At 37.0% G+C, this 24474-nt stretch overlaps 1 protein-coding gene across 2 annotated transcripts in view; it reads left to right on the forward strand.

Annotated features, from left to right (window-relative positions):
* FBXL17 (F-box and leucine rich repeat protein 17) overlaps positions 1-24474 on the forward strand; it is a 487222-nt gene that overhangs the window by 145299 nt on the left and 317449 nt on the right. For both annotated transcript variants that reach the window (XM_072736638.1, XM_072736637.1), the window contains one exon: positions 6552-6659. In XM_072736638.1, the coding sequence (XP_072592739.1) occupies positions 6552-6659 (108 nt within the window). The remainder of the gene's footprint in view (positions 1-6551; positions 6660-24474) is intronic.

Consider the following 24474-nt stretch of genomic DNA (forward strand, 5'->3'; position numbering starts at 1 on the left):
AGAGGGGAGGTAGGTGGAGAGATTGGGGAATTGGGCGATAGGGATTAAGGAGTGCATTTGTGATGAGCACTGGGTGTATGTTAACTAACTAGAATTTAAATAAAAACTTTGAAAAAAGAGACAAAAAAATAGAACTGTTTCTGGATTGATTCCACAAGAATCATTAAGAAACCTTTTTAAAAGTATATATTTCTGGGTTCTGAGCAGCAGAAAGATTAGATTAGATTAGTAGGTTTGGGGTGAAGTCTAGGAAAAACATTTTTTTAAAAGTTTTTTTGATCAAGGTCAAGAAATAATCTTATATTATTTGGTACACTCATGTACATTCTATAACGCCAGCGGTATAAACATGTCCAAAGGTTGCTCCACCTTTTAGAATTAATACTACAAATTCCTTTCATTCTCAGATACCTGATAAAGATAGGTCTCTCCCCTTATGTTCCAAGAAAACAGTTAAGTATTAAATAAGAATAAAATTGCATCTCTTCATTTAGAATTCTGAAGTTTATGTAGAAGCTTCTTCCATCCTTACTCTTATTTTTTTTCTTCCTTCTAATCTTTTCTAGATGAAGGTACTTTCTTGGATTACCAGTTTCTACTTCTGTGGTTTTACAGTTCACTGCTATTAATCCCACTTCTTCAACACTTCTGAATTAGATTTCCCCAGCCCTCTCCTATGCTTCCCTCTTTTGGACAGGTTCTCAGGATGTACAAGACTATCATAGTGTTGACACCACACCTATTCTATCTGCAGAGATGCAAAAAGTAATGCTTGGAAAATTCTTTCACAAGTAGAGCTATTGTGCCTTGATCCCTGCCACTCTCCTTCCTTGGGGCTGAAAGGAAGGCCTTGAATTTGCTCTTGCATTTGAGTGATATTAGCACCACAAAATGAGTCAAGGTGTCATTTGTATAAAGAACATAGGTTTCAAAACCTAAAAGACTAAGCCTCACCTTTTTTGCTACCTTTTAGTTGTATAATTTTGGGGAAGTCAATCTCTAAACCTATGAAATGGAAATAATGATGCCTCTTACAGCTATTATGAAGATTCCAGATGATGCAGAGAACTTAGCTTGGCACAGGGTAAGGCCTTAATAAATAGAGCCGTTTTTATTATCTAGCTGTTCCATCACTTACTCCCTCTTCCATTCTTTGGCTGCTAGTACCCCAGATCTTTACTGAATATGAGCTATGTGCAGAGACTAAATACACAATCCAAAAATCATACTTATAAAGTTACTCTCCAAGCAAAATTAGTGACCCTGTCCTGCTTGCCTTCTGCTCTTTCTTTTCCAGCCAAGAGTTTTTTAGTCATCTATGGCCATTTCCACCACAGTGGCTATTACACTTCTCCTTTGTATTAGCATTTTATAGGCCCATTATTTCTACCTCCTGGAGATGTTTCTCTCCTGTCCCCACGTTAGATCTCACAAGAACGATCTCCGATTCAATGCAGTTCCCAAGAGTTTATGAGAACCAACATCCTCTTCCTTTATCCCTTTCTCCCCTGCATTTACTTCTAGGTTAGCCACGGGAGAAGGCCCCCTTAAGATTCACAAATTGAAGCTCTACTAGAATCTTTGTGCATATTTGTATTACTCAGACTTTTCTTGGTTCTCTCAACTCTGAAGATACAACAGACATTCCTTACCACCAGTGCTTTTCTCCTTGTAACATGAAATGCACCTGCATCCTCTTTATGCAGAGGTAAAAGTGTAGCTTTTAGAATGCCAGTTTAGGACTATGGTCCTTCTTTACCTCTGCCATGTGGAGAGAGGACACTATTGAATCTGAGGTGCATCTTCCTCTTCCTCTCCATCACAGCTTTGATTAAAAGTTCAAAATTTGCTTTGCAAGCTGATCTCATTCTCCCCTTCTTTTTTGATGCTTCTTTCCAAAACCTGAGCTACGTTTCTGTTTGCATACTAATTCCTGTCTGCTGCCTGGTTTTCCCACAGTCTCTCAATAAATATAATCCTTCAAGGCCAACCATTCCAGGTTGGAGTTTTTGTTGTTCTCCCTTAGGTAGGCTCCATGCCCAGTATGGAGCCCAACATGGGGCTCAAACTCATGACCGTGAGATCAAGACCTGAGCTGCCACCATGAATCTTAAACTGAACTGACTGAGCCGCCCAGGTGCCCCTCAAGTTGGAGATTTTTAGCATTCCTTTATAGCATATAGTTTTTTTTAGACAAATGGTTGGATGTTTGTGTGCAAAAACATGATCACCTTACACAGTATTCACAAAAATTAACTCCTAGAGCACTATAGACCTAAATGCTAGAGCTAAGAGCACCATTAAGAAAATGAAAAGACAAAGCACAGGATGGAATAAAATATTTATGAAACAGGTGTCTGATAAAGGACTTGTATCCAGAGTATATAAAGAGCTCTTACAACTTATTAAGACAACCTAGTTTTAAAAATGTGTGAAAAATGAAACTTACATGAGTCAGCAATTCTCTCTAGATATTTATCCAAGAGAAATGAAAATATATGTCCATACAAAAGATTGTATGTGAATGATCACAGCAGCATTATTTATCAAAACCCAAACTGGAGAATTCAAGTATTTATCATCTGGTGAACAGATAAATAAAAGGTCTTGTAGCTAGCTATACGATGGAATTCTGCTCAGCAAAAAAATGATACGTGTAGCAGCAAGGATGAATGTCCATACGTTATGCTAGTGAAAGAAGCTAGAAACAAAGCACTGCTTATGGTATAATTCTATTTATATGGAATTTCTAGAAAAGGCAAAACTCTACAGCGATAGAAAGCAGGTCACAGGTTGCCTAGTGGTGGGAGCTGTGAGTCACTGCATATGGACAAAAAGAATAAAGGGAATTTTGGGAGTGCTGTAATGGAAGCACTTTAAAACTGGATTGTGGTGATGGTTGCACAACTGTATAAGTTACTAAAACCCAATGAACTATGCCTTCCAATGGGTGGATTTTATGGTATATAAATTATAACCCATTAAAACTTTTAAAAATTCTCCATAGCACTTGGGTTATGAGATAGCTACCCAATTTTTGCTTTCTCTGTCCCCAAGAAAATGACATAATCCCTTATACATTCAACAGTATTTCTCAAGGTTTCAGGTGCATAAGAATCACCTTGAGGGACACTTGGCTGGCTTAGTCCATAAAGCATAAGACTCTTGATCTTAGGGTTGTGAGTTTGAGCCCTACATTGGGTGTAGAGATTATTTATAAATTCATACATTGGAAAAAGAAAAGAATCACCTGGGGATCTTATTAAAATGCAGATTAGGATTCAGTAGGTCTGTGATGGGGTCTGAGATTTTGCATTTTTAACAAGCTCCAAGTGATGCCAGTGCTGTTGTTCTGAGGACCACACTGTGAATGAAAGGCCTTCGAATTGTTCATAACCCAGGCTGCACGTTAGACTCTCCTGCGGAGCTTTTAGAATAAAATTGATGCAGTTCTCTGCCAGAAATTAAATCGGGAAGCTCTTTAGGTGATTCTGATGTGCAGACAGGCTGAGAACCTTAACAAAATGAAATTCTTTTTACCATAATGGATCAGTAATAAACTTCTACCTAAGTCTGCCTCACTCTCATCCCATGGTTAGCCCATAACCTAGAGCCCCCAAATTATGATCAAAATCTCTTGGAATAAATAGAAGAGTAAGCTAGCATGCTTTGACTATGTTTTTTTTTGTTTTTGTTTTTGTTTTTGTTTTTACTTATTTTCTTACACATGTCAACCCCTTAGTCTTGGCTAAGAATTAGAATGCAGAAGAAAGGAGGAGAACATGCAATGATTTTGATGATAATAGCTAAAATGTATTGAGCAATTGCAATGTACCTTGCACTGTTCAAAGCATTTTACATGCATTATCTACCCTCATATTTTACCCTGTGAGCTAGGGACTATGATTTTCTCTGTTGTAGAGAAGGAACAAAGTATAGAGAGATGAAGTGACTTGCTTAAAATCATACAGCTAATAAGTGGTCCACCTGGGATTTGAAAAGAGGCAGTCAGGCTGCAGGGTCTCAGAGAAGCTGACACTCACCAGTGCCTGCCTCTTGCAGTCTATACTTCTTTTTGCCAGATGTTTAGCCTCCAATTTCTAACCGATCTTCTATCCTTGGGAACAGAACCAGACCCCACCCAAATCTTCAAGGCCCTTTTGTTAGTCTCCTAAGACACACCCAAGCCTACTAAGAGTGTTTCTATACCCCAAGGTCTTCCTTGACTTCTGGGACTCTGTTGATGCTGAGCTCTTTTATTCTGATTGCTTGAGCTGAATGAGAAAGACCCGCAAACCAAATTTTTAGTACCCCTTTTTCTTCTGTCTGAAAGATTTAACACCTTGTACCTGAGCTTTCTCATATGTGTCCTTAATCGTTATCTGAGTTCCCTCTTCTTTCCTTGAAGATGGATGCAGGAAAGGCTAGATGTTAGAGTGAGATTAGGCAGGGTATTTAACCAACTGACCCTAAGTATTTAACCTCTATTAGCTCCCACCCCCCTTGTAAAAAAAATAGAAATTACTTTCCATTGAGGCTTCCAGCAATTTTAGTTGCCTGGAATATTCTTTGTTAACAGAACATTTTTAGAAAGCTGAGTGTCAGGAAGGCCCATTTTTAATTTATCAATGGCACCCTTAGTCTTAATATGCTAAAGCATACTTTACTTTTGAGGGCAGAATTAATCTTTTATCAGATGTACCATGGATGCTGTTGGTTTCATTATTTTAGGAAGATGTTCTTGTGATTGTTTTAGAATTAATGCTACCCACATACCTTTATTTTCTAATATCTATTCAGAATAGATAAGGAAGATACAAAGAGTCACCCATAATAAAGCTAATGCAAAGGAGAATTGTCCCTGCTGTTTGAGAAACTAACAAAGGTGTTTAACTTGTTGATTTCGTCTTGACTGTGAGGATAGTGAATCTGAAATTAAGCCTGTGGTAGAGAATATTTGGACCTTCTTTTAAAAGCTACCACTTTGTGGAACAGTTAAGAAAATTTTAGCACAATTTTCTGGAGAGTGGCGGGGAGGGGACAGAAAATGAAATTTAACTCTGGCTTTTGTTTAAAGCAGGGTTAGGTAGAAATGTCAAAAGGTGTCAAGGTAATTTCTTTGCAGCACTGGGACCTCAAACTTTCACATGTTTAAGAGTCACTCAAGGGTCTATTAAAAATATAGATTCTTAGGCCTCACCTTTTTTGGTTCTGAGGTTTTAATAAATGCAGTTTTTCTAATACGTATTACATTAGGGTTTTCTTGAGAAACAGAACTCATACAAGGGGATGTGTGTGTGTGTGTGTGTGTGTGTGTGTGTGTGTTTCTGTAAAGAGATTATTATAAGGAATTGACTCTGTGTTTACAGAAGCCAAGAAGTTCCAAATTCTGAGGTTGCAATATGGAGACGCAGGAAAGCTGATGATACAGTTCTAATCTGAGTCCAGAGGCATAAAAACCAGTAGAGCCAACAGTATAAGTTCTAGTCCAAGTTTGAATCTGAAGGTAGGAGACGAAGATAACCAGATAGAGAAAAGGAGAGAAAGAGAGAGAGCAAATTCTCCCTTACTCAACTTTTTTGTTCCATTCACACCTCAGCTGGCTTAGATGAGGCCCACTCACATTGAGGGGGATAGTGTGCTTTCCTCAGTTTGCATTTAAAAGGGTAATATCATCAGAAATATCCTCACAGACCTATCCAGAATACCGTTTCACAAAATATTTGGGCACTCCACAGTATAGTCAAGTTGACACATAGAATTAACCATCACACTACCCAAATTTAAAAAGTTTGAAGCAATGAGGGGCAAAATCATATTCTTTAGAAGAAACACTTGAGAAACCTTATAAAGAGACAATTATTGCATTTTAGGAAGCAATTATATAATTTCCATTATAAAAAATGTTCAGACTGAGCAAATCCATAGAGACAGAAGAATGCTAGGGGTTGGGCACGGGGTTGGAACAGAGGACATAGGTTTTCTTTTGGGGGTGATGAGCTTTTTCTAGAATTAGATATTGGTGCTGGTTGCACAACCTTGCGGAGATGCTAAAAACCACTGAACTGTACCCTTTGAAAGGGTGAATTTTATAATATGTGAATTATATGTCAATAGAAAATTTATATGTCAAGAGAGATTTGATAGAAGAAATGATAGTAGAGAATGTCTACATCTTTGGTATGTTTTCTATGAAGAAGTAAAAAAAAAAAAAATGGCGTGATAGAGAAAAGGGAATTTAGGACAAAGGAAGAATTAAAAAAAAGAAAAAACACACAGGAGAGAGGTTCCTGGCTGGCTCATTCAGAAGAGCATGCGACTTGTGATCTTGGGGTTGTGAGTTTGACCCCCATGCTGGCTGTAGAGATTAAATGAATAAACAAAAAAAACCTACAGAAGATATTGCTACGTGTTTGTATACAGATTCAAATGATCCAGTGGAAAGAAAAATATTAGTGATGCAAGATAGGAGAGAAGGAATGTGCGGGAGCCAAATCCTTCCACTCACTGGAACACCACCTTTGATAACTTTCTTCACGTCTCTTCCCTAGGTCACAGATCAGTCGGTGAAAGCATTCGCTGAACACTGTCCTGAACTTCAGTATGTTGGCTTCATGGGTTGTTCAGTTACTTCGAAAGGAGTCATTCACCTAACCAAGGTAGGTTCCATGGTTCCATCCCCTTAGCTTTTCCCTTTTCTTTTCTTTTCTTTTCCTTTCTTTTCTTTCTTTTCTTTTCTTTTCTTTCTTCTTTTCTTTTCTTTTCTTTTCTTTTCTTTTCTTTTCTTTTCTTTTCTTTTCTTTTCTTTCTTTTCTTTTCTTTTTTCTTCTTTTCTTTCTTTCTTTTTTTTTTTTTCATTTTATTAGAGACCAGGAGTCTGAGTCCCAGGAATGGCAGAGGGTGAGGGAGAAGGAGAAGCAGACTCCCTGCTGAGCAGGAGGCCTGTCTCCTGCTGGGCTCAATTCCAGGAGATCTTGACCTGAGCTGAGGGCAGATGCTTAACTGACTTAGCCACCCAGGCGCCCCTTCCTTAGTGTTCCTGTCATTCATATCAGTGCCCTAGCATTGTTAAATGTACTTGATTGAGGAGCAGACTGTTAACAGATGTGTATTATGGTTTGATAGTTAAAATCAGTTTAAAGCAACAATACCAAACTTAGCTTTTCTTAAATGGGATTTCATTTAAATAAGAAACTTACATTTTTTTTTGTTTTTTCATTGCTAATGACTATGAAATATATGCATTAAAAATGATCTGTATGACAAAAATTGTTTAAGCATTAATTTATTACATTTAGAATATATTTTGATTGAGGTTTTGTTTATTTTATTTTAAATTCAGTTAATTAACATATAATGTATTATTGGGTTCAGAGGTGGAGGTCAGTGATTCATTAGTGTTAAATAACACTCATTCCTCATTACATCACGTGCCCTCCTTAATGCCTGCCACCCAGTTACCCCATCTTCCCATCCCCCACCCTTCCAGAGACCCTCAGTTTGTTCCCTGTGATTAAGAGTCTCTTATGGTTTATCTCCCTCTCTGATTTCATCTCGTTTTGTTTTTTCCTCTCTTCCCCTATGATCCTCTATTTTGTTTCTTAAATTCCACGTATAAGTGAGATGATATGATAATTATCTTTCTCTGATTGACTTATTTCACTTAGCATAATACCCTCTAGTTCCATCTACATCATTGCAAATGGCAAGATTTCATTTTTTTGATGGCTGAGTGGTATTCCATTGTGTATATACCACATCTTCTTTATCCATTCACCTGTCAGTGAACATCTGGGCTCTTTCCATAATTTGACTATTGTGGACATTGCTGCTATGAACATTGGGGTGTAGGTGCCTCCTCAGATCACCACATTTGTATCTTTGGGGTAAATACCGAGTCGTGCAATTGTTGGGTCATAGGGTAGCTCTATTTTCAGCTTTTTGAGGGGCTTCCATACTGTTTTCCAGAGTTGCTGTACCAGCTTATAGTCCCTGCAAGAAGGTTCCTGCATCCTTTTTCTGCATCCTCGTCAACATCTATCATTTCCTGTCTTGTTAATTTCAGCCATTCTGACTGGTATGAGGTGGTGTCTCATTGTGGTTTTGATTTCTATTTCCCTGGTGCCAAGTGATACATTTTTTCATGTGTCTGTTGGCCTTTTGTAAGTCGTCTTTGAAGAAATGTCTGTCCATGTCTTCGGCCCATTTCTTAAATTAGATTACTTGTTCTCTGGGTGTTGAGTTTATAGATTTTGGATACTAGTTCTTTATAGATCTTGGATACTAGCCCTTTATCTGATATGTCATTTGCAAATATCTTCTCCCATTCTGTAGGTTGTCTTTTGGTTTTGTTGACTATTTCTTTTGCTGTGCAGAAGCTTTTTATCTTGATGAAGTCTCAGTAGTTCATTTTTCCTTTGTTTCACTTGCCTTTGGAGACATATCTAATAAGAAGTTGCTGTGGCTGAGGTCACAAAGGTTGGATTTTGATGGATTCTTGTCTCACATTTAGGTCTTTAATCAATTTTGATTCTATTTTTGTGTCTGATGTAAGAGAATGGTCCAGTTTCATTCTTCTGCACGTGGCTGTCTAATTTCCTCTTTGTTAAAGAGACTGTCTTTTTGCCATTAAATAGTCATTCTTTCTGCTTTGTCAAAGATTAGATGACCGTAGAGTTGAGGGCCCATTCCTGGGTTCTCTATTCTGTTCCACTGATCTATGTGTTTTTGTGCCAGTACCACTCTGTCTTGATGACCACAGCTTTGTAATACAGCTTGAAGTCCAGAAATCTGATGCCACCAGTTTTGTTTTTCTTTTTCAACATTCCTTTAGGCTATTGGGACTCTTTTCTGGTTCAATACAAATTTTAGGATTATTTCCAACTCTGTGAAATAAGTTGATAGTATTTTGATAGGGATTGCATTGAATGTATAGATCGCTCTAGGTAGCATATTTTAACAATATTTGTTCTTCCAATCCATGAATATGGAACGTTTTTCCATCTCTTTGTGTCTTCCTCAATTTCTTTCATAAGTGTTCTGTAGTTTTCTGAATACAGATCCTTTGCCTCTTTGTTTAGGTTTATTCCTAGGTATCTTATGATTTTGGGTGCCATTGTAAATGGGATCAAGTCCTTAATTCCTCTTTCTCCCATCTCATTGTTATTGTATAGAAATGAAACTAATTTCTGTGCATTGATTTTATATCCTGCCACTTTGCTGAATTCCTGTATGAGTTCTGGCAATTTTGGGGTGGAGTCTTTTGGGTTTTTCATATAGAGTATCATGTCATCTGCAAAGAATGAGAGTTTAATTTCTTCTCTGCCAATTCAGATGCCTTTTATTTCTTTTTGTTGTCTGTTTACTGAGGCTAGGACTTCTAATGCTATGTTGAACATCATTGGTAAGACTGAACATCCCTCCCATGTTCCTGAGCTTAGGGGAAAAACTGAGAATGATATTCTTTGTGGGCTTCCCTTTTATGGATTTTATGATACTGAGGTATGTTCCCTCTAATCCTACATTGTGAAGAATTTTAATCAAGAAAGGATGCTGTACTTTTTCAAATGCTTTTTCTGCATCTATTGAGAGGATCATATGGTTCTTGTCCTTTCTTTTATTAATGTGGTGAATCACATTGATGGATTTATGGATGTTGAACCACCCTTGCAGCTCAGGAATAAATCCCACTTTGTCATGGTGAATAATCCATTAAATGTACTGTTTGATCCTATTTGCTAGTATTTTGGTGAGAATTTTGGCATCCATGTTCATCAGAGATACTCGTCTGTAATTCTCCTTTTTTAGGGACTCTTTGTCTGGTTTTGGGATCAAGATAATGCTGGCCTCATAGAAAGAGTTTGGAAGTTTTCCTTCCATTTGTATTTTTTGAAATGGCTTCAGAAGAATAGGTATTAGTTCTTTTTTAAATGTTTGGTAGAATTCCCCTGGGAAGCCATCCAGCCCTGGACTCTTATTTGTTGGGAGATTTTTGGTGACTACTTCCATTTCCTTGTTGGTTATGGGTCTGTTCAGTTTTCCTATCTCTCCTCTTTCAGTTTTGGTAGTTTTATATGTCTCTAGGAATACATCCATTTCTTCCAGGTTGCCTTCTTTGTCGGCATAATAGTTGCTCCTAATATATTCTTATATTTGTTTGTATTTCTTTGGCGTTGGTTGTGATCTCTCCCCCTTCATTCATAATTTTATTTATTTGGGTCCTTTCTATTTTCTTTTTGATAAGTCTGGCCAGTGATTTATCAATTTTATTAATTCTTAACCAGCTCGTAGTTTCATTGATCTTTTCTACATATTTTCGCTTTCTGTTAAATGGATTTCTGCACTAATCTTTATTATTTCTCTTCTCCTGCTTGGTTTAGGCTTTATTTGCTGTTTTTTCTCCAGCTCCTTTAGGTGTAAGATTAGGCTGTGTATTTGAGACCTTTCTTGTTTCTTGAAAAAGGCTTGTATTGTTATATACTTACCTCTTAGGACTGCCTTTGCTGCATCCCAAAGGTTTGGAACAGTTGTATTTTTCATTTTCATTTGTTTCCATGAATTTTAAAATTTGAGTTCTAAGTTTCTTCATGTGACTGAGTTCCAGTTTCAAAGTATGTGGTCTGAAAATAGGCAGGGAATGATCCCAGTCATTTGGTACTAGTTGAGATCTGATTTGTGACCCAGTAAGTGATCTATTCTGGAGAATGTTCCATGTTCACTGAAGAAGAATGTGCATTCTATTGCTTTAAGGTGGAATATTCTGAATATATCCATGTGGTCCATCTGGTCCAGTGTGTCATTCAAAGCCCTTGTTTTCTTGTTGATCGGCTCCTTAGATGATCTGTCCATTGCAGCGAGTGGGGTGTTTAAGTCCCCTACTATGATTGTGTTATTATCAATGTGTTTCTTTATTTTTGTTATTAATTGGCTTACAATTAATTATACAATTAATTGTATAATTGGTTACTCCCATGTTAGGGGCATAAATATTTACAATTGGTAGATCGTCTAGTTGGATAGACTAATTATGATAGAGTGTCCTTCCTCATCCCTTATTACAGTCTTTGGTTTAAAATCTAATTTATCTGATATAGGATTGCCACCCCAGCTTTCTTTTGATGTCCATTATCATGAGAAATGGTTTTCCACCCCCTCACTTTAAATCTGGAGGTGTCTTTGGGTCTGAAATGAGTCTCTTGCAGACAGCATATCAATGGGTCTTGCTTTCTTATCCAATCTAATATTCTGTGTCTTTTGTTGGGGCTTCTAGCCCATTTGCATTCAAAGTAACCATTGAAAGGTCTGAATTTAGTGCCTTTTATTGCCTATAAAGTCACTGTTTCTGTATATTGTCTCTGTTCCTTTCTGGTGTATGTTACTTTTGGGCTCTGTCTTCACTTAAAGGATCCCTTTTAATATTTCTTATAGGGCTGGTTTGGTGATCACAAATTCTTTTAATTTCTGTTTGATCTGGAAGCTTTTTATCTCTCCTTTTATTTTAATGACATCCTATCTGGATAAAGTATTCTTGGCTGCATGTTTTTCTCATTTAGTGCCCTGAATATATCATGCCAGTCCTTTCTGTCCTGCCAGGTCTCTGTGGAGAGGTCTGCTGCCAGTCTATTGTTTCTACCCTTGGAGGTTATGGATCTCTGGTCATGAGCTGCTTTCAGGATTTTCTCTTTGTACCTTAGATTTGCAAGTTTCACTATTATATGTTGGGGTGTTGACCTATTTTTATTGATTTTGAGGGAGGGTTCTCTGTGTCTCCTGTATTTGAATGCCTGTTTCCATACCTTCTCCCCCGCACCCCCCTTCCTTTCCTTTTCTTTTTGGATCCCAATTATTCTAATGTTGTTTTGCTTTATGATCTCACTTATCTCTCAAATTCTTCCCTCATAATCTAGTTGTTATCTCTTTTTTTCAGTTTCTTTATTCTCCATCATTTTTTCTTCTGTATCACTAATTCTCTGTTCTGCCTCACTTACCGTAGCAATTAGAGTCTCCATTTTTGGCTGCATTTCATTAATAGCCTTTTTGATTTCAAATTGATTAGATTTTAGTTGTTTTATTTCTCCAGGAAGGGGTTCTCTGGTGTCTTCCATGCTTTTTTTCAAGCCCAGCTGGTATCTTTATAATCATTATTTGAACTCTAGTTCTGACATCTTACTTATGTCCATACTGATTAGGTCCCTGGCAATCAATACTACCTCTTGTTCTCTTCTTTGAGGTGAGTTTTCCATCTTGTTGTTCCATTCAGAAAAGAATAGATAAATGAGAGAACAAAATACTAAAATAGCAACAATGACTTCAGAGAAATATACACTAAACAAATCAGAAGAGACCAGGAACAGACAAAAAAATTTGATAAAAAGAGAGAATATAATCAGGTGAAGAGAACAGAGCAATATACTGGATCCTGTGTGTGTTTTGTTCCATTTGTTAGAAGACTAGATCCCAAAATTGTAACGAAAGAAAACTTATATATGTATAAAAAAATAAATGCAATAAAAGGATAGAAGGTAATTGTAAGAATGAAAATTAAAAGGAAAAAAAAATATAAACAGGTGAACAGAACAGAACAATACACTATATCCTGATTGCATTTTGGTTTGTTAGAATAAATTACATCTTAGTGTTGTAAAGAAAAATAAAATTAACTGTATTGAAAGGATAGAATGTAGCGTAAAGATGAAAATTAAAAAATACTTTAACAAAACAAAAAGAAGGAAAAAAAAGAAAAAAGCAGATATGATCAGTCAGACAGGTGAAGCAAATAGAGCCATACACTATATTCTGGGTATATTTTGGTCTGTTAGAAGAAACTGTGTCCCAAAATTATAAATAAATAAATAAATACACACACACACACACACACACAAAATTAAGTACAATGCAAAAGATAGACTGTAACTGTAAAAATGAAAATTAAAAAAGACTAAAAAGGTGATTAAATTAAAATTGATTGAAAAAGGAAAGAGAAAAAAATTAACATTGCAAGACTAAAGAACCGTGGGGGAGAACCCCATGAGTTCTGTAGGCTGTATTCCCCAGGCCTGGAGTTTGTCCTTCCAGTGATGGTCGATTTGCTCTGGGCTGGATGTTTTGCTGAGCACCCACCCTCCTGCACTGCATGGTTCGCAGGTGCTTTGTCCCTGGGCAGCACTGCACCGCCCCTGCCAGGGGCCAGGCCAAGGTTTCTGCTCCCAGTTGCTCTAGGTGCCTTGTGTTCCCTGAAGGCTTTCTGTGCGCTTTAGAGGATGAGGGTGAAAATAGGGACCTCCCAGTCCCTAGCCCCAGAACCGAAAGTTCAGGACCCGCCCCCGCCCCCCTCAGGGCGCCCTCAGGGACAAGCAGTCCCTCCTCTCCCCGGATTCTGTCCACACTCACGCTCACCCAGCCTGGGACCGAGAGTTTCTGTCTCAGGCACACGGCCCTATCTGACCCTATCTCAGGTCTCCAAATCCTCTGGACTCCTGCGGCTTGCACCCATGTACTCCTCTCGTGGAGGTGGGGTTCTCGAGCCATTTCGGCCACTTGCTGGGCCCTGTGTGGAGAGCAGTCACCTGCCCGTGCTGTGGTCTGTGATTTAGAGCAACACTGGGCTGAAACCTGACCCACCCCCCATCCCCTCCACTCCCCCCATCCCCCACCCCATCCTCCCCACCCCAGGCTTGCTGATGGCAGATGCCTGGCAGTCTGCTGCACACACACCCCCTCTTCCTGTGACCCTGAGACCACACTGTCCCGCCGAGGATTCGGGGCTGATTTTGCTCTTTGCTGTTCTATACTGTCCAGTAGCAGCTTAGGAGGCCCCCTCCCCTCTCCCGCTTATTGTCCCCAGATCTCCTTGATTCACTTCTCCACACCTCCTACCTTGCAGAAAGGGGTCGCTTTTCTATTTGTAGAGTTGCAGTGATTCTTTTCCTAGAACTCCGGTTGGGTTCGCAGGTGTTCCGAATGATTTAATAGCCATCCAGCTGAATTCTGGGACCAGATGAAACTAAGGTCTCCAGCTCCTCCGGCGGCTTGGACGCTGCTCTTGGACTGAGGTTTTAACTGCTTACATATCACTAGGTCCTTTGAGCCTTTGCCTTTTAGGAGGTGAATATGGCCGGTTGCATATGATTAAGCTGAATTTGTAAAATGAAAAGAAAGGTGAGTCTGTGTCAAAAATTAACCTAGTTCAGAGAGTTCGCTTATATACTGAATATATGAAATCTCATATTTTAGCAATGATGATAATGCTAGTTTCTTTGGAATCTCTCACTTCTGTGTCATCTTCACTTCAGAACTTTAAAATAATTAGGAACTAATACCTAATGTGTTAATGGAAAGGCAGCTACAAATTTATCTGTGTATTATCTGAAATTTGTTACTGTATACATTTTAACTGTATCGTATAGTACTTAGGAGAATAGGTATGAGTCTGGCCTTTCCCGTGTAATAGCTGAGTAACCTTCTCACTCACCCTTTCTTAATTTCACTACTATCAGGAAACTGCTGTGTTAGCTGCACAGTGTTGAAATAAAACAGGTGAGATCCAGGTCTCTGTGGGTTTGGTCTCTTCAGGTCTCTTTAAGCTTACAGTTTAGTGGGAAATACTCTTTTTCTTCCCTTCCTAGAAAAAAGAGCAAATGATTGTGAATTCCTTAGGACTCTGGCAATAAGGCACAGTGGATTGGAGCCTGGGCTCTATTGTTAGCTTCGGTTTGAATCTTAGCTCTGGCCCTTAATTATCTAAGTGGAGAAATTCTTCTTCAGGGTATTAATTGAAATAATATATGCAAGGTGCTTGCTTCACTATCAAGATTGTAGTGAATGCTAGGTAAATGTTGGCTACTAATATTAAAATTTTGCAATATCTAAATTGCTGGAAAGTTAGAGCAAACTTTGAGAAAAAAAACATCAAATCACTATTTGGGTCTAGTGTGTCTGAAACAGGTCCTGTGGTTGTCCTGTGTCTTCAGTGACTGATAACTGATCAGCTTTAATTGTATTTCGAGGATCAGAGCCTAAAGCTAGTGGAGAAGAAAAGCACGTTATTCTCAATTATTGCTCTGTCAGACTATCTCAGTGTAACCAAGACCATACATAACCATAATTTTTATTCATTTCCTATAGCCTTGGCCTGAACATCTTGGTGGATGAATGTTTTTCTAGTCACATCTAATGTTGTTTATAGTGTAGAGTAGAAATGCCTTCGGATGAACAGATTGTGCACAACCGGTGTTATAATGACCATATGTGGGATTTTTATGATCACTTGAAATTGTACTCATTAAAGACAAAACAAGACTTATTAGATCAGTAAGTGCTTCTCTGAGCATTTTGAGATGGCCAAAAATTATGGTACACTGGTACTTAAAAGATCAGAATGACTCTCTGTGACAAAATAGCAGCTATAGCAAATAGCAAATGTCTGTTTTGGAAGGCTCAAATTGCTGAGAATGTTCTTCTGAAGATGATAGGCCAGAATTGGTGGTTTTGATTGTCAGTAGTCTGAATCTACTGGATTAATATCAAAGCTGGTCCACAGACTTTTGAGGATCATCTTTGTTGCTCAGCACAGTTTTTTGCTTTAATGAGAAGACTGGTTTGTGGTATAATATTGCTTAGTTTCCTAGATTCATTTTAGCATGCATAGCTTCTGCAAAGCTGTTTAAATTGTTTTATCTCTTGAAAACCAAGGGTAGAACTCAGATTTTAATGAAAATAAAAACTTTTTTTGGTAAGATATTTGCATTCTGGCAGTTTTCATACTAAGACATTACACAAAATGTAATTTACATTCACAAAATGTTTATTAGTATATAAATGCTGCTAGCAAGTTGTATCATCCTTATTATCATCATGGTGTGTTATTATAAGTAAATGACTAGAGATGTGTGAGATACAGAGTGTTGAGAGCTATTGGTCTAAGTATGTTTAATTTTATATGGTTTAGAAATTCTCTCCAACATACTACTTTTCTAAGTCTCTGGCTCTCAGTTTGCTAACAACAAATGACATAAAATCTCCATGCCTTAGTTTCCTGTCTATGAAGAGATGTGCCTGAATTAGGTGATCTGTCTCTAGTTTCTTGTACTTGAAGAATCTACACATTTAAGAATCATTGACCTGGAAGGGACTACGCAGGGCTCTCCCTGAAACTAAGAAATGTCAAATCTTTGGTAATTTAGAAAGGAAAATTGGGGATTTGTGACAGCTCGGGAAGAAGATAGAAGATTGGGAACAGGTGGAAGGACATTCATATCTTTTATTTTTATTTTTATTTTTTTGATTTTATTTTTTTTTTTTTTCATTCATATCTTTTAAATATGGTTCCTTCGGTCTGATTTTACTTTGATGTGCTTAGCCTGAGCTAGATTCTTATTCACTTTGCAATATTTACTGATTACACACCTTTAGTCTTTTTTTTTTTTAATTTTTATTTATTTATGATAGTCACACAGAGAGAGAGAGAGGCAGAGACACAGGCAGAGGGAGAAGCACGCTCCATGCACCTGGAGCCTGATGTGGGATTCGATCCCGGGTCTCCAGGATTGCGCCCTGGGCCAAAGGCAGGTGCCAAACTGCTGCGCCACCCAGGGATCCCTACACACCTTTAGTCTTTTTTTTTTTTTATCTTTTTTATTTATTCATGAGACATACACAGAGAGAGGCAGAGACACAGGCAGAAGGAGAAGCAGGCTCCATGCAGGGAGCCTAACGTGGGACTCGATCCTGGGACTCCAGGATCACGCCCTGGGCCGAAGGCAGGCGCTAAACCGCTGAGCCACCCAGGGATCTCCCCACACCTTTAGTCTTAAGAGAAATTCTGGTAATAGCAAACAATATTGGAGGTCTTCCTTCTACGCTCCTATGACTGTAAATTAAAGTCTAGAAATAGCTGAGACTGAATGCACCCAAGTTGAGAAGATAAAGTAAGGTTCACCAGACTGTGTTTGGAAACTATAGATCAGTATTAGGAAGAAATACTATGAACTTTTGAGGTCTCCATTTAACAGTTGAAAATGTTAGTCACTTGTGTTATATGTGAGAGAATTGAGTCTTCTCCAACACAGGTGTTTGTTCTTTTCACTGTAGTGTACCTATTTATAAATATAAAATATTATAAAATTATAAAATATTATAAAATCTATCTTGTTCTCCCTCCTATTTTTTAGAAACAGATTCAGCAAATGCAAATATGTATTCAACCCCTAGTATCTAGACTGTAGTGCCTAAATATCATTTGCCACTAAAGGAGCTAGTAGAAACATTTCAGAAGGACCCAAAGCGAACATGAAGTGGTTTCCACTGGTCTAGATTGGTGTACTTTGAGCATCAAGAAGAAAAATGACTGCAATGGATTAAAAAACCAAATTTATAAAAATCTTGAATTCATAGTGATATATAAAAAAGCAAAACTGTATCTCTTTTTCCAGGTTAGGTGGAGTGATAGGGACCAGATTTACTCTTTTTCCTGAAACATCCCCCCAAAACAGACAAAATATATGAAATGGTAATCTTCAAAATTCAATGAAGGACAGTGATCCCTGAGATATGAGAAGCAAGAGGAGTCCTATGACTACCTCCATCTAAAGCATTGGAGAATTTCCAGCTTGTGGCACAAGGAGGGGTAACCCAAGCGAAACTCAGCACATACTGTGAGTTGAGACAGAACAGGGAGACCAAGGCAGCCAGAATTCAGAGGACAGAGTACTGGAGTGGAGAGAACTCCATCGGGAATCCCAGACATCTGTAAATGATCTCCTCTGAGCACTCAATCCTAAATAATCCACAAGTACAGAAGAAATCAAAAGAGAAATTAGCAAGTATTTTGAACTGAATGAGAATGAAAACACAACACTGATTTAATGTGATGCTGCTAAAACATCCTTTACTATGTAAATTTAATGGCAGTAAGCGCCTATATAAGAAAAAAAGGAAGTTCTCAAATTAGTGACCTTTTCCCTCATGAGCTTCTACCTTATGAAACTTGAAGAAGAGTAAATTAAACTCAAAGTAAGCAGAGAAAAGGAAATAATAAAGATGGAAAGGAGGTCAATGAAATGGAAAACAAGAATAAAAGGAAAAAATTATTGAACCCAAAAGCTGCTTCTGTGATAAAATAGATGAAACTGATAAATCTCTATTCAGAAGAAAAGGAGAAGGAGAAAGAGAGAGACAAAGTTACAACTTGCCAATATCACAACAGGACTACAGATTCTACAGATGTAAAAAGGATAACAGGGAATATTATACGTGTTTATGCCTCTAAAACCAACAAACCAGATGAAATGAAAAATTCATTTGAAAGACATAGACTACCAAAGCTTACTCAAGAAAGAGTACATAACTTGAATACCCCTATATCTCTTAAGGAAATTTTATTTATGGTTAAAAACTTTCCCTCCAATAATACTCCAGGTGCAAGTTGCTTCCCTGGTGAATTTTACCAAATATTTGTTATATTTAAAAACTTTGGGGTTCCTGGCTTTTTAGATTGTTGATATATTCTAAAGTTATGTTAATATTATTTTAAAATATGAATATATATATAAGACTACTAAATATTATAAAATGAGTTTTAGTTAATATTCATTCTGATGCTATATTAGATCTTATTGCTTTATTCAAGTTATAAGCATGATCTGAATTCTTAAGGTCTATCAGGTATGGGTTTGGTTGGAGTTTTTAATGTTTGTTTCTGTTTTTAAACAGAATTTTTTGGAAAATGTAACAGACAACTAAACAAAATGTTCAAACTTCTGATATTTCCTTAGACCATAATCACATTTAAAGAACTTAAAAAAACCCCACATATTTTAAAAGTGCTTATGGCTGAAAGTATGAAATATTTTCTAAAGGAAAACAAAAATTGATTTTTTTCAGTCAATTTAACATAAGTAACTGAAAGAATGTTCATTCATGCAACTAACTCAATTTTTGCCTTTTTTTGTGTATCCAGAGGAATGAAAGAGGAACTTTCTTGCCTTTTATATTTCCAAACTCCTGATCAGTTTAGAATGCCTTATTCTGAAGGAAGAATATACTATTTTGCTACTTTAAGGATGATATTGTTATTTTTTTTTTAATTTTTATTTATTTATGATAGTCAAAGAGAGAGAGAGAGAGAGAGAGAGAGAGAGAGAGAGGCAGAGACACAGGCAGAGGGAGAAGCAGGCTCCATGCACCGGGAGCCCGATGTGGGATTCGATCCCGGGTCTCCAGGATCGCGCCCTGGGCCAAAGGCAGGCGCCAAACCGCTGCACCACCCAGGGATCCCATGATATTGTTGTTTAGTCATAGATTATCATTTCATTTGTTTCTAAATGATTATAGCACTTGTGTGTTATTTTGAGATAGGCAAAAATATATGCTCTTAAATTCATTCAGCTCTAAAATATCTCATAGTGAGTATGAGCCAGTGAGTATTGTGAAGGGGTGTTTTTGTTGGATGACCATGCCTTTCAAGCTTACGAACTGGGCCCAAAACCTGGATGTTGAAAATATAGGCGATGATTATCAAGATTCATTAACTGATTTTTTTCTTAGAAGTTTGCAATGGATGGCAAAGCGCTTATTTCTGTCATCAAAGTTAATGGCATCACTACTAATTGTATGACTTGGGGGCTAACCACCACATTTCTTTGCCTCAATTTCCTCATCTCTAAAATAAGAATAATAATAGCATCTACTTACCTCTAGGATTGTAGAGGAAGAGTGCTTAGAGCATAACTAAAGAAGTAGTAAAAAAATAAAGTAATAAGAAAAATAAGCATCTTGGTGTACAAAAGTTCCCTGTAAGTAGTCCTAATCTGTTCCTATTCTTTCATTAAAATAAAAATGTAAAATACTTTTCATGAAAATATATCTTATTTAAAATCATTATGATCCTTTTTTTTCTACCTTAGTATCAGTCCTAAACCTTAAGATTAATGACTATATGTCTGCTCTTCATTGTTTTGTTTTGTTTTCCTTTCCTTTCCCAGCTGAACCCCTGAAGGGTTATTTAATGATTTAAGTTCATGCACTGAACAACTAAAATAGTATTTTTAATGGAGTCATTTTAAATAATTCCTAATATAGCAATATACTTGAATTGGGGGAATATACTGTTGTACCTTATTACTGCATGAATTAGTAACTTTGATTTTTACTTTTCTAAATTAGCATAGGCAAGGTAAAATAAATAAGCTGTAGCAATTTATCACATTTAGTTTTCCATTCTGTAAAATCAGTAATCCCTGTTCGATGAGGCTACCCTTTATATTTTATAACTCTGTTACTCATTCTCTACTTGTAATATATATTTGTTTGTGCTACATTTTCCTTTCAACATCTACAATGGAAGGATGTATCAATGTGACACTAGTAAAATGAATTCATCTTTCAAATGACTCAGATTGTGGAAGTTCTAACAAGTATATTGAACAAATGAGTTTCTTTGTTGTATCTATCCTTTGATAAAATGGTTTCTTCAGGCTTTAATATAAATATATAATATAAAATGAGGAAAGTTGGTAATCTCTTTCTGAAAGGGCCTTTCTTGTATCTTGGCTTTTATATTTTAAGTATTATTTTACTTTGCTTATACCATCCTCATTTTACTTCTTGAATTTTTATCACACACTCATTATTCAGAAATTGTGGTTTTGTTGCAAATATTCTTATAAAAAAGGATTTCAACTTTATTTATCTGGTCTCCAACACATGAGGTCAGTCTTTATCTGAGAAAGATTAGGAGATGTTGCTTTCATGCTTTCTTAGACTTTCAAATTCATTCACACTGTTTCGTGAGAGAAATTTTATTTAGGGATCAGTGTGAGTCTACTTCACTTAGTCTTGTGGTTTATACATAAATAGTGATATTAGACACAGATGGGGCCCTAACAGAACAGAGTTGCTCGAATTAGAGAAATCATTTTGGGGGCCTAATGAGAATAATTTATAATGAAACTTAATGAGAAAATATATTACTGAGAAAAAGTAAAGTAAGCAAATCTCATTTATTAATTTAAAATAAACATTTATTGAGAATTAGACTTAAATAGAATCCATATTGGTTTAAGGGACATATTTAATTATATAAAACCACTGGCAGTTAAATTCAGTTAATAGTTTCAAACGATTATACAATATTTAACAATGTTTTATTTTTAATTACCTTCTAAAGTGCTGTTTTCACTGCACCTGGGCAGATCTTGTCAGCCACAGAGAAGTGCCTGTTTATGAACATATTATATATTCAGTCACTCACGTACTCAAACACAGTAGACACCCACACTATGTCAATCATTAATCATTACTCAGAACCCAAGTAATTAGATTTTTCTCTACAATTCTGTGTAACATTGTACCATGTTAGTAATGATGATCTAAAAAGGGACTCCTGGATACTGAAAGGAAGATAAATTATGTTGTGTCTTTATTGTGGTCGCAATCTTGGACAATAGGGAATTCATTTCCATAGTAACTCTCTGTTAGTCAAAGCTAATTTATTTATGCCACGGTAGGGGTGTATGTCCTGAGCTTTTAGCTTGAATTCTCAATATTTAACCAGAATTTGGGCCTATGTATTATTATTCATTATTTTCCACAATAATTTTTGGAGTGAAGTTTGGTTCTGAACTCCCTCTCTCCAGACGCGCTGGCCCAATAATAGAGGCCAGTAGAGTACATTGACCAACCGCAGTTGAGCTCCTTACATGTTTGCTCTCCAGCCCAGAGGTATCACAGGCATTTACACAAAAGCTGTTGATCATACTGTATTTACAGAACCTTTAGGAACATAGCTGCTTCCCCTACTGTAGACTTCTCTTCAATTGATTATATCCTAGTGGGATGATTGGCCATCAACATTTTTTTTTTCTCCAAAAGAAAGCTTCCCACTGGAACTTTTTCTATTATATTCACTAGAGAATATGCTTTGTTATTATGTTTAATCAGAGGTACTTTTTCAACATGCAATTGGCTATCAATCTTGGATCTTTAAAAATGAAATAATACCCCTGTGCCTGAGAAAGCAGCGCAAGTGATGACTTTTACAGCTTTCATCTAGCTTGAAAGCGAAAACAAAGCTGGTTAGCACCCTGTGTTTCTCAGGCAAGTTGCAGAAATACTCTGGAAATTATGCTTCTGGGTTGTTATAAAGAACTCCCCATTAGATGGACTGCTTTTTTTTTCTTTGTTGGGAACAGGATCCCTTTCCCCCTTTCTTTCCGTTTACTTTGCTCTGATCCTGGGTCTCTTAGCCCTCAGGTCCTTTTTTCTCCCTAAGCATGCATTTCTGCATCACAGGGGGCTTCATTTGTTTGGCTGCATTTAGTGGGAGGCAGCCAGGAGGAACGGAGGGAGAAACTAGGGTATTTCTGTTGCTCTCTTTCTCTCACAGTTTGTGTTACTGGCAAAGCTTTATTTCCTCTGTGGTTCTAGCCCTGGACAGGCTCCACCTTGCGTTGAATAGCCAGAGACTGTGGATTCCAGTAACAGTGACTCCTCCTTCTGTCCCTCCAGCCTTGGGGGTGCATTTTCTTCCTGCTGTTGTGAAATCTCTGGTTCACACCAGCCTCTGCAGTGTTTCTTCTCAGCCTCTGCTTCACCAGAGTAACCAATTTCCTTAATGAAATTCCCTTTATGTAATTTAATGAATACTTACAGTGGTTTCTGTTTTCCTGTTTAGACCGTAATACATCTCTTTGTGTAATTCTAGGTTTCTTCCATGAGACCCCACTTAAGAGAATAGAACTGATATTTTTTTCCTCTCAGGGAGTCTTGTAACAGTGGCGATCAAAGCGCAAAGCAGAGAATGGCACATAATGTAAGATTTAAGTTAGTCTTGACCCTTGCTCGGACCATCACTAGCCATACTTCTGCTCTGGATCTAGACAAGCTACAGCTAGAGAGATAGGGGCGGTTAGCTATGTGACCCTTAAGAATAAGGAAGCCACAAGGTCATGGTGAGTCCCAAAAGTGGGATAGTGGGCTAGTTGCTTAATTATAGAAAGATAGTTTTTATACATGCTCCTAGCAAAACCGACATTTAAATGTTTTCTCAGTGCTGTAATCTATAATGTCAGTTCACAGAGGCGAAGACAAAGAGAAATATTTGACTAAGAAATTAAGTTGTGAACTAGTTATTTGACTTACTGGTTATTCGTTACTAGTTAATTTAAGTTATATCTTGATGGTTTTGGCTGATAATTTAAAAATAACATGCTGTCCTGTCTACTTGTTTATTTTTTTAATTTTCAAAAAGCTTGGTCATACTTTTCTCATTGATATGAGAAGGTATAACTGACTCACAGTGTGTATTATTAAAGAACATCATAATTTGATATTTAAAATTATACCTTAGCTATACACTAGCTACTGTTATTTTAAATTCATCTCAGTTGGTTGAAGGTTTTTTTTTTTTTTTTGGATGAAGGTTGAAGGTTTTTTTTTAGTCAGAGATGGACAACATAGGTTGAGAGAGTAGTATTATAGATGGATAGTTCTTTGTATCAGAAAGTAGTATTTTAATATTTAAATCAAAGTTACAGAATTTTTATAGTTTCTTTTGGAAATATTTGTATTATCTGTTTTAATGATAATGTAATTTCATGATCTACATTATTTAATATCAAAGAAAATTTCCTAAAGACTTTCTTTCTGATTACCATTTCTTATTGATAATGTGCCTATAGCACAGATAATAGCCGAGAAAATTTCCTAAAGACTTTCTTTCTGATTACCATTTCTTATTGATCTGTGCCTATAGCACAGATAATAGCCGAGAATTTTAGATCATTCACTTTTAGCTTTTGAGTGTGATTAGCAGAGTCAGGAACTAAAACTTACCAATTCCAAATTTAAACATATTTTAAGCCAAATGCTATCGTTTCTTGGAATGGTTATTATAGCACAGAGGTAAAACATCTGAAATCTGATTTAGTGTTTGGAGAATTCCTGACTTGGATTTGGAGTATACATCTTTGCACGCCCTTTAAAAAGTTTGAGTCTTCTAAGATTTTTCTCACGTGCAAAGTGTTCATTCTTTCATTATCATAGTGATTGGGGCACTTGGGCAATACCATGAACAATTAAATCAAGTACAATGCCAGAAATGAAGAAGTATTTTTTCCAAACTTGTATCTTGATTTCTTTTGACGGATTCTGTGACTCCTTTCTCATTAGTAGTGATGATCTGATTGATTAATTTTTAGATTGTTAGTCCCAGATATGTGTTTCAACTAGAAGGAGTATTTGGGATTTTATTTGGGGACTAGGCAGGGGGATGATAGGAAGGAGGAGTTACATATATGTTTTGAATGTTTCTTCTCATAAAAATGGCTTAGAGTTTGAGAGGAGAGAAAGCTGCTGCTGGATGCCTGGGTTAATTCTTCTCTCTGGTGACTCCGAGTGCTCCACACCTACAGGGCAGGCCTCAGAGAGGAGCTGTGGGTGCCCTATTGACACGGGCCTCATAGTGCTCCTCCGTATTTC

Source organism: Vulpes vulpes, chromosome 14 (genome assembly GCF_048418805.1).
Source record: "Vulpes vulpes isolate BD-2025 chromosome 14, VulVul3, whole genome shotgun sequence".
Classification (NCBI taxonomy): Eukaryota; Metazoa; Chordata; class Mammalia; order Carnivora; family Canidae; genus Vulpes; species Vulpes vulpes.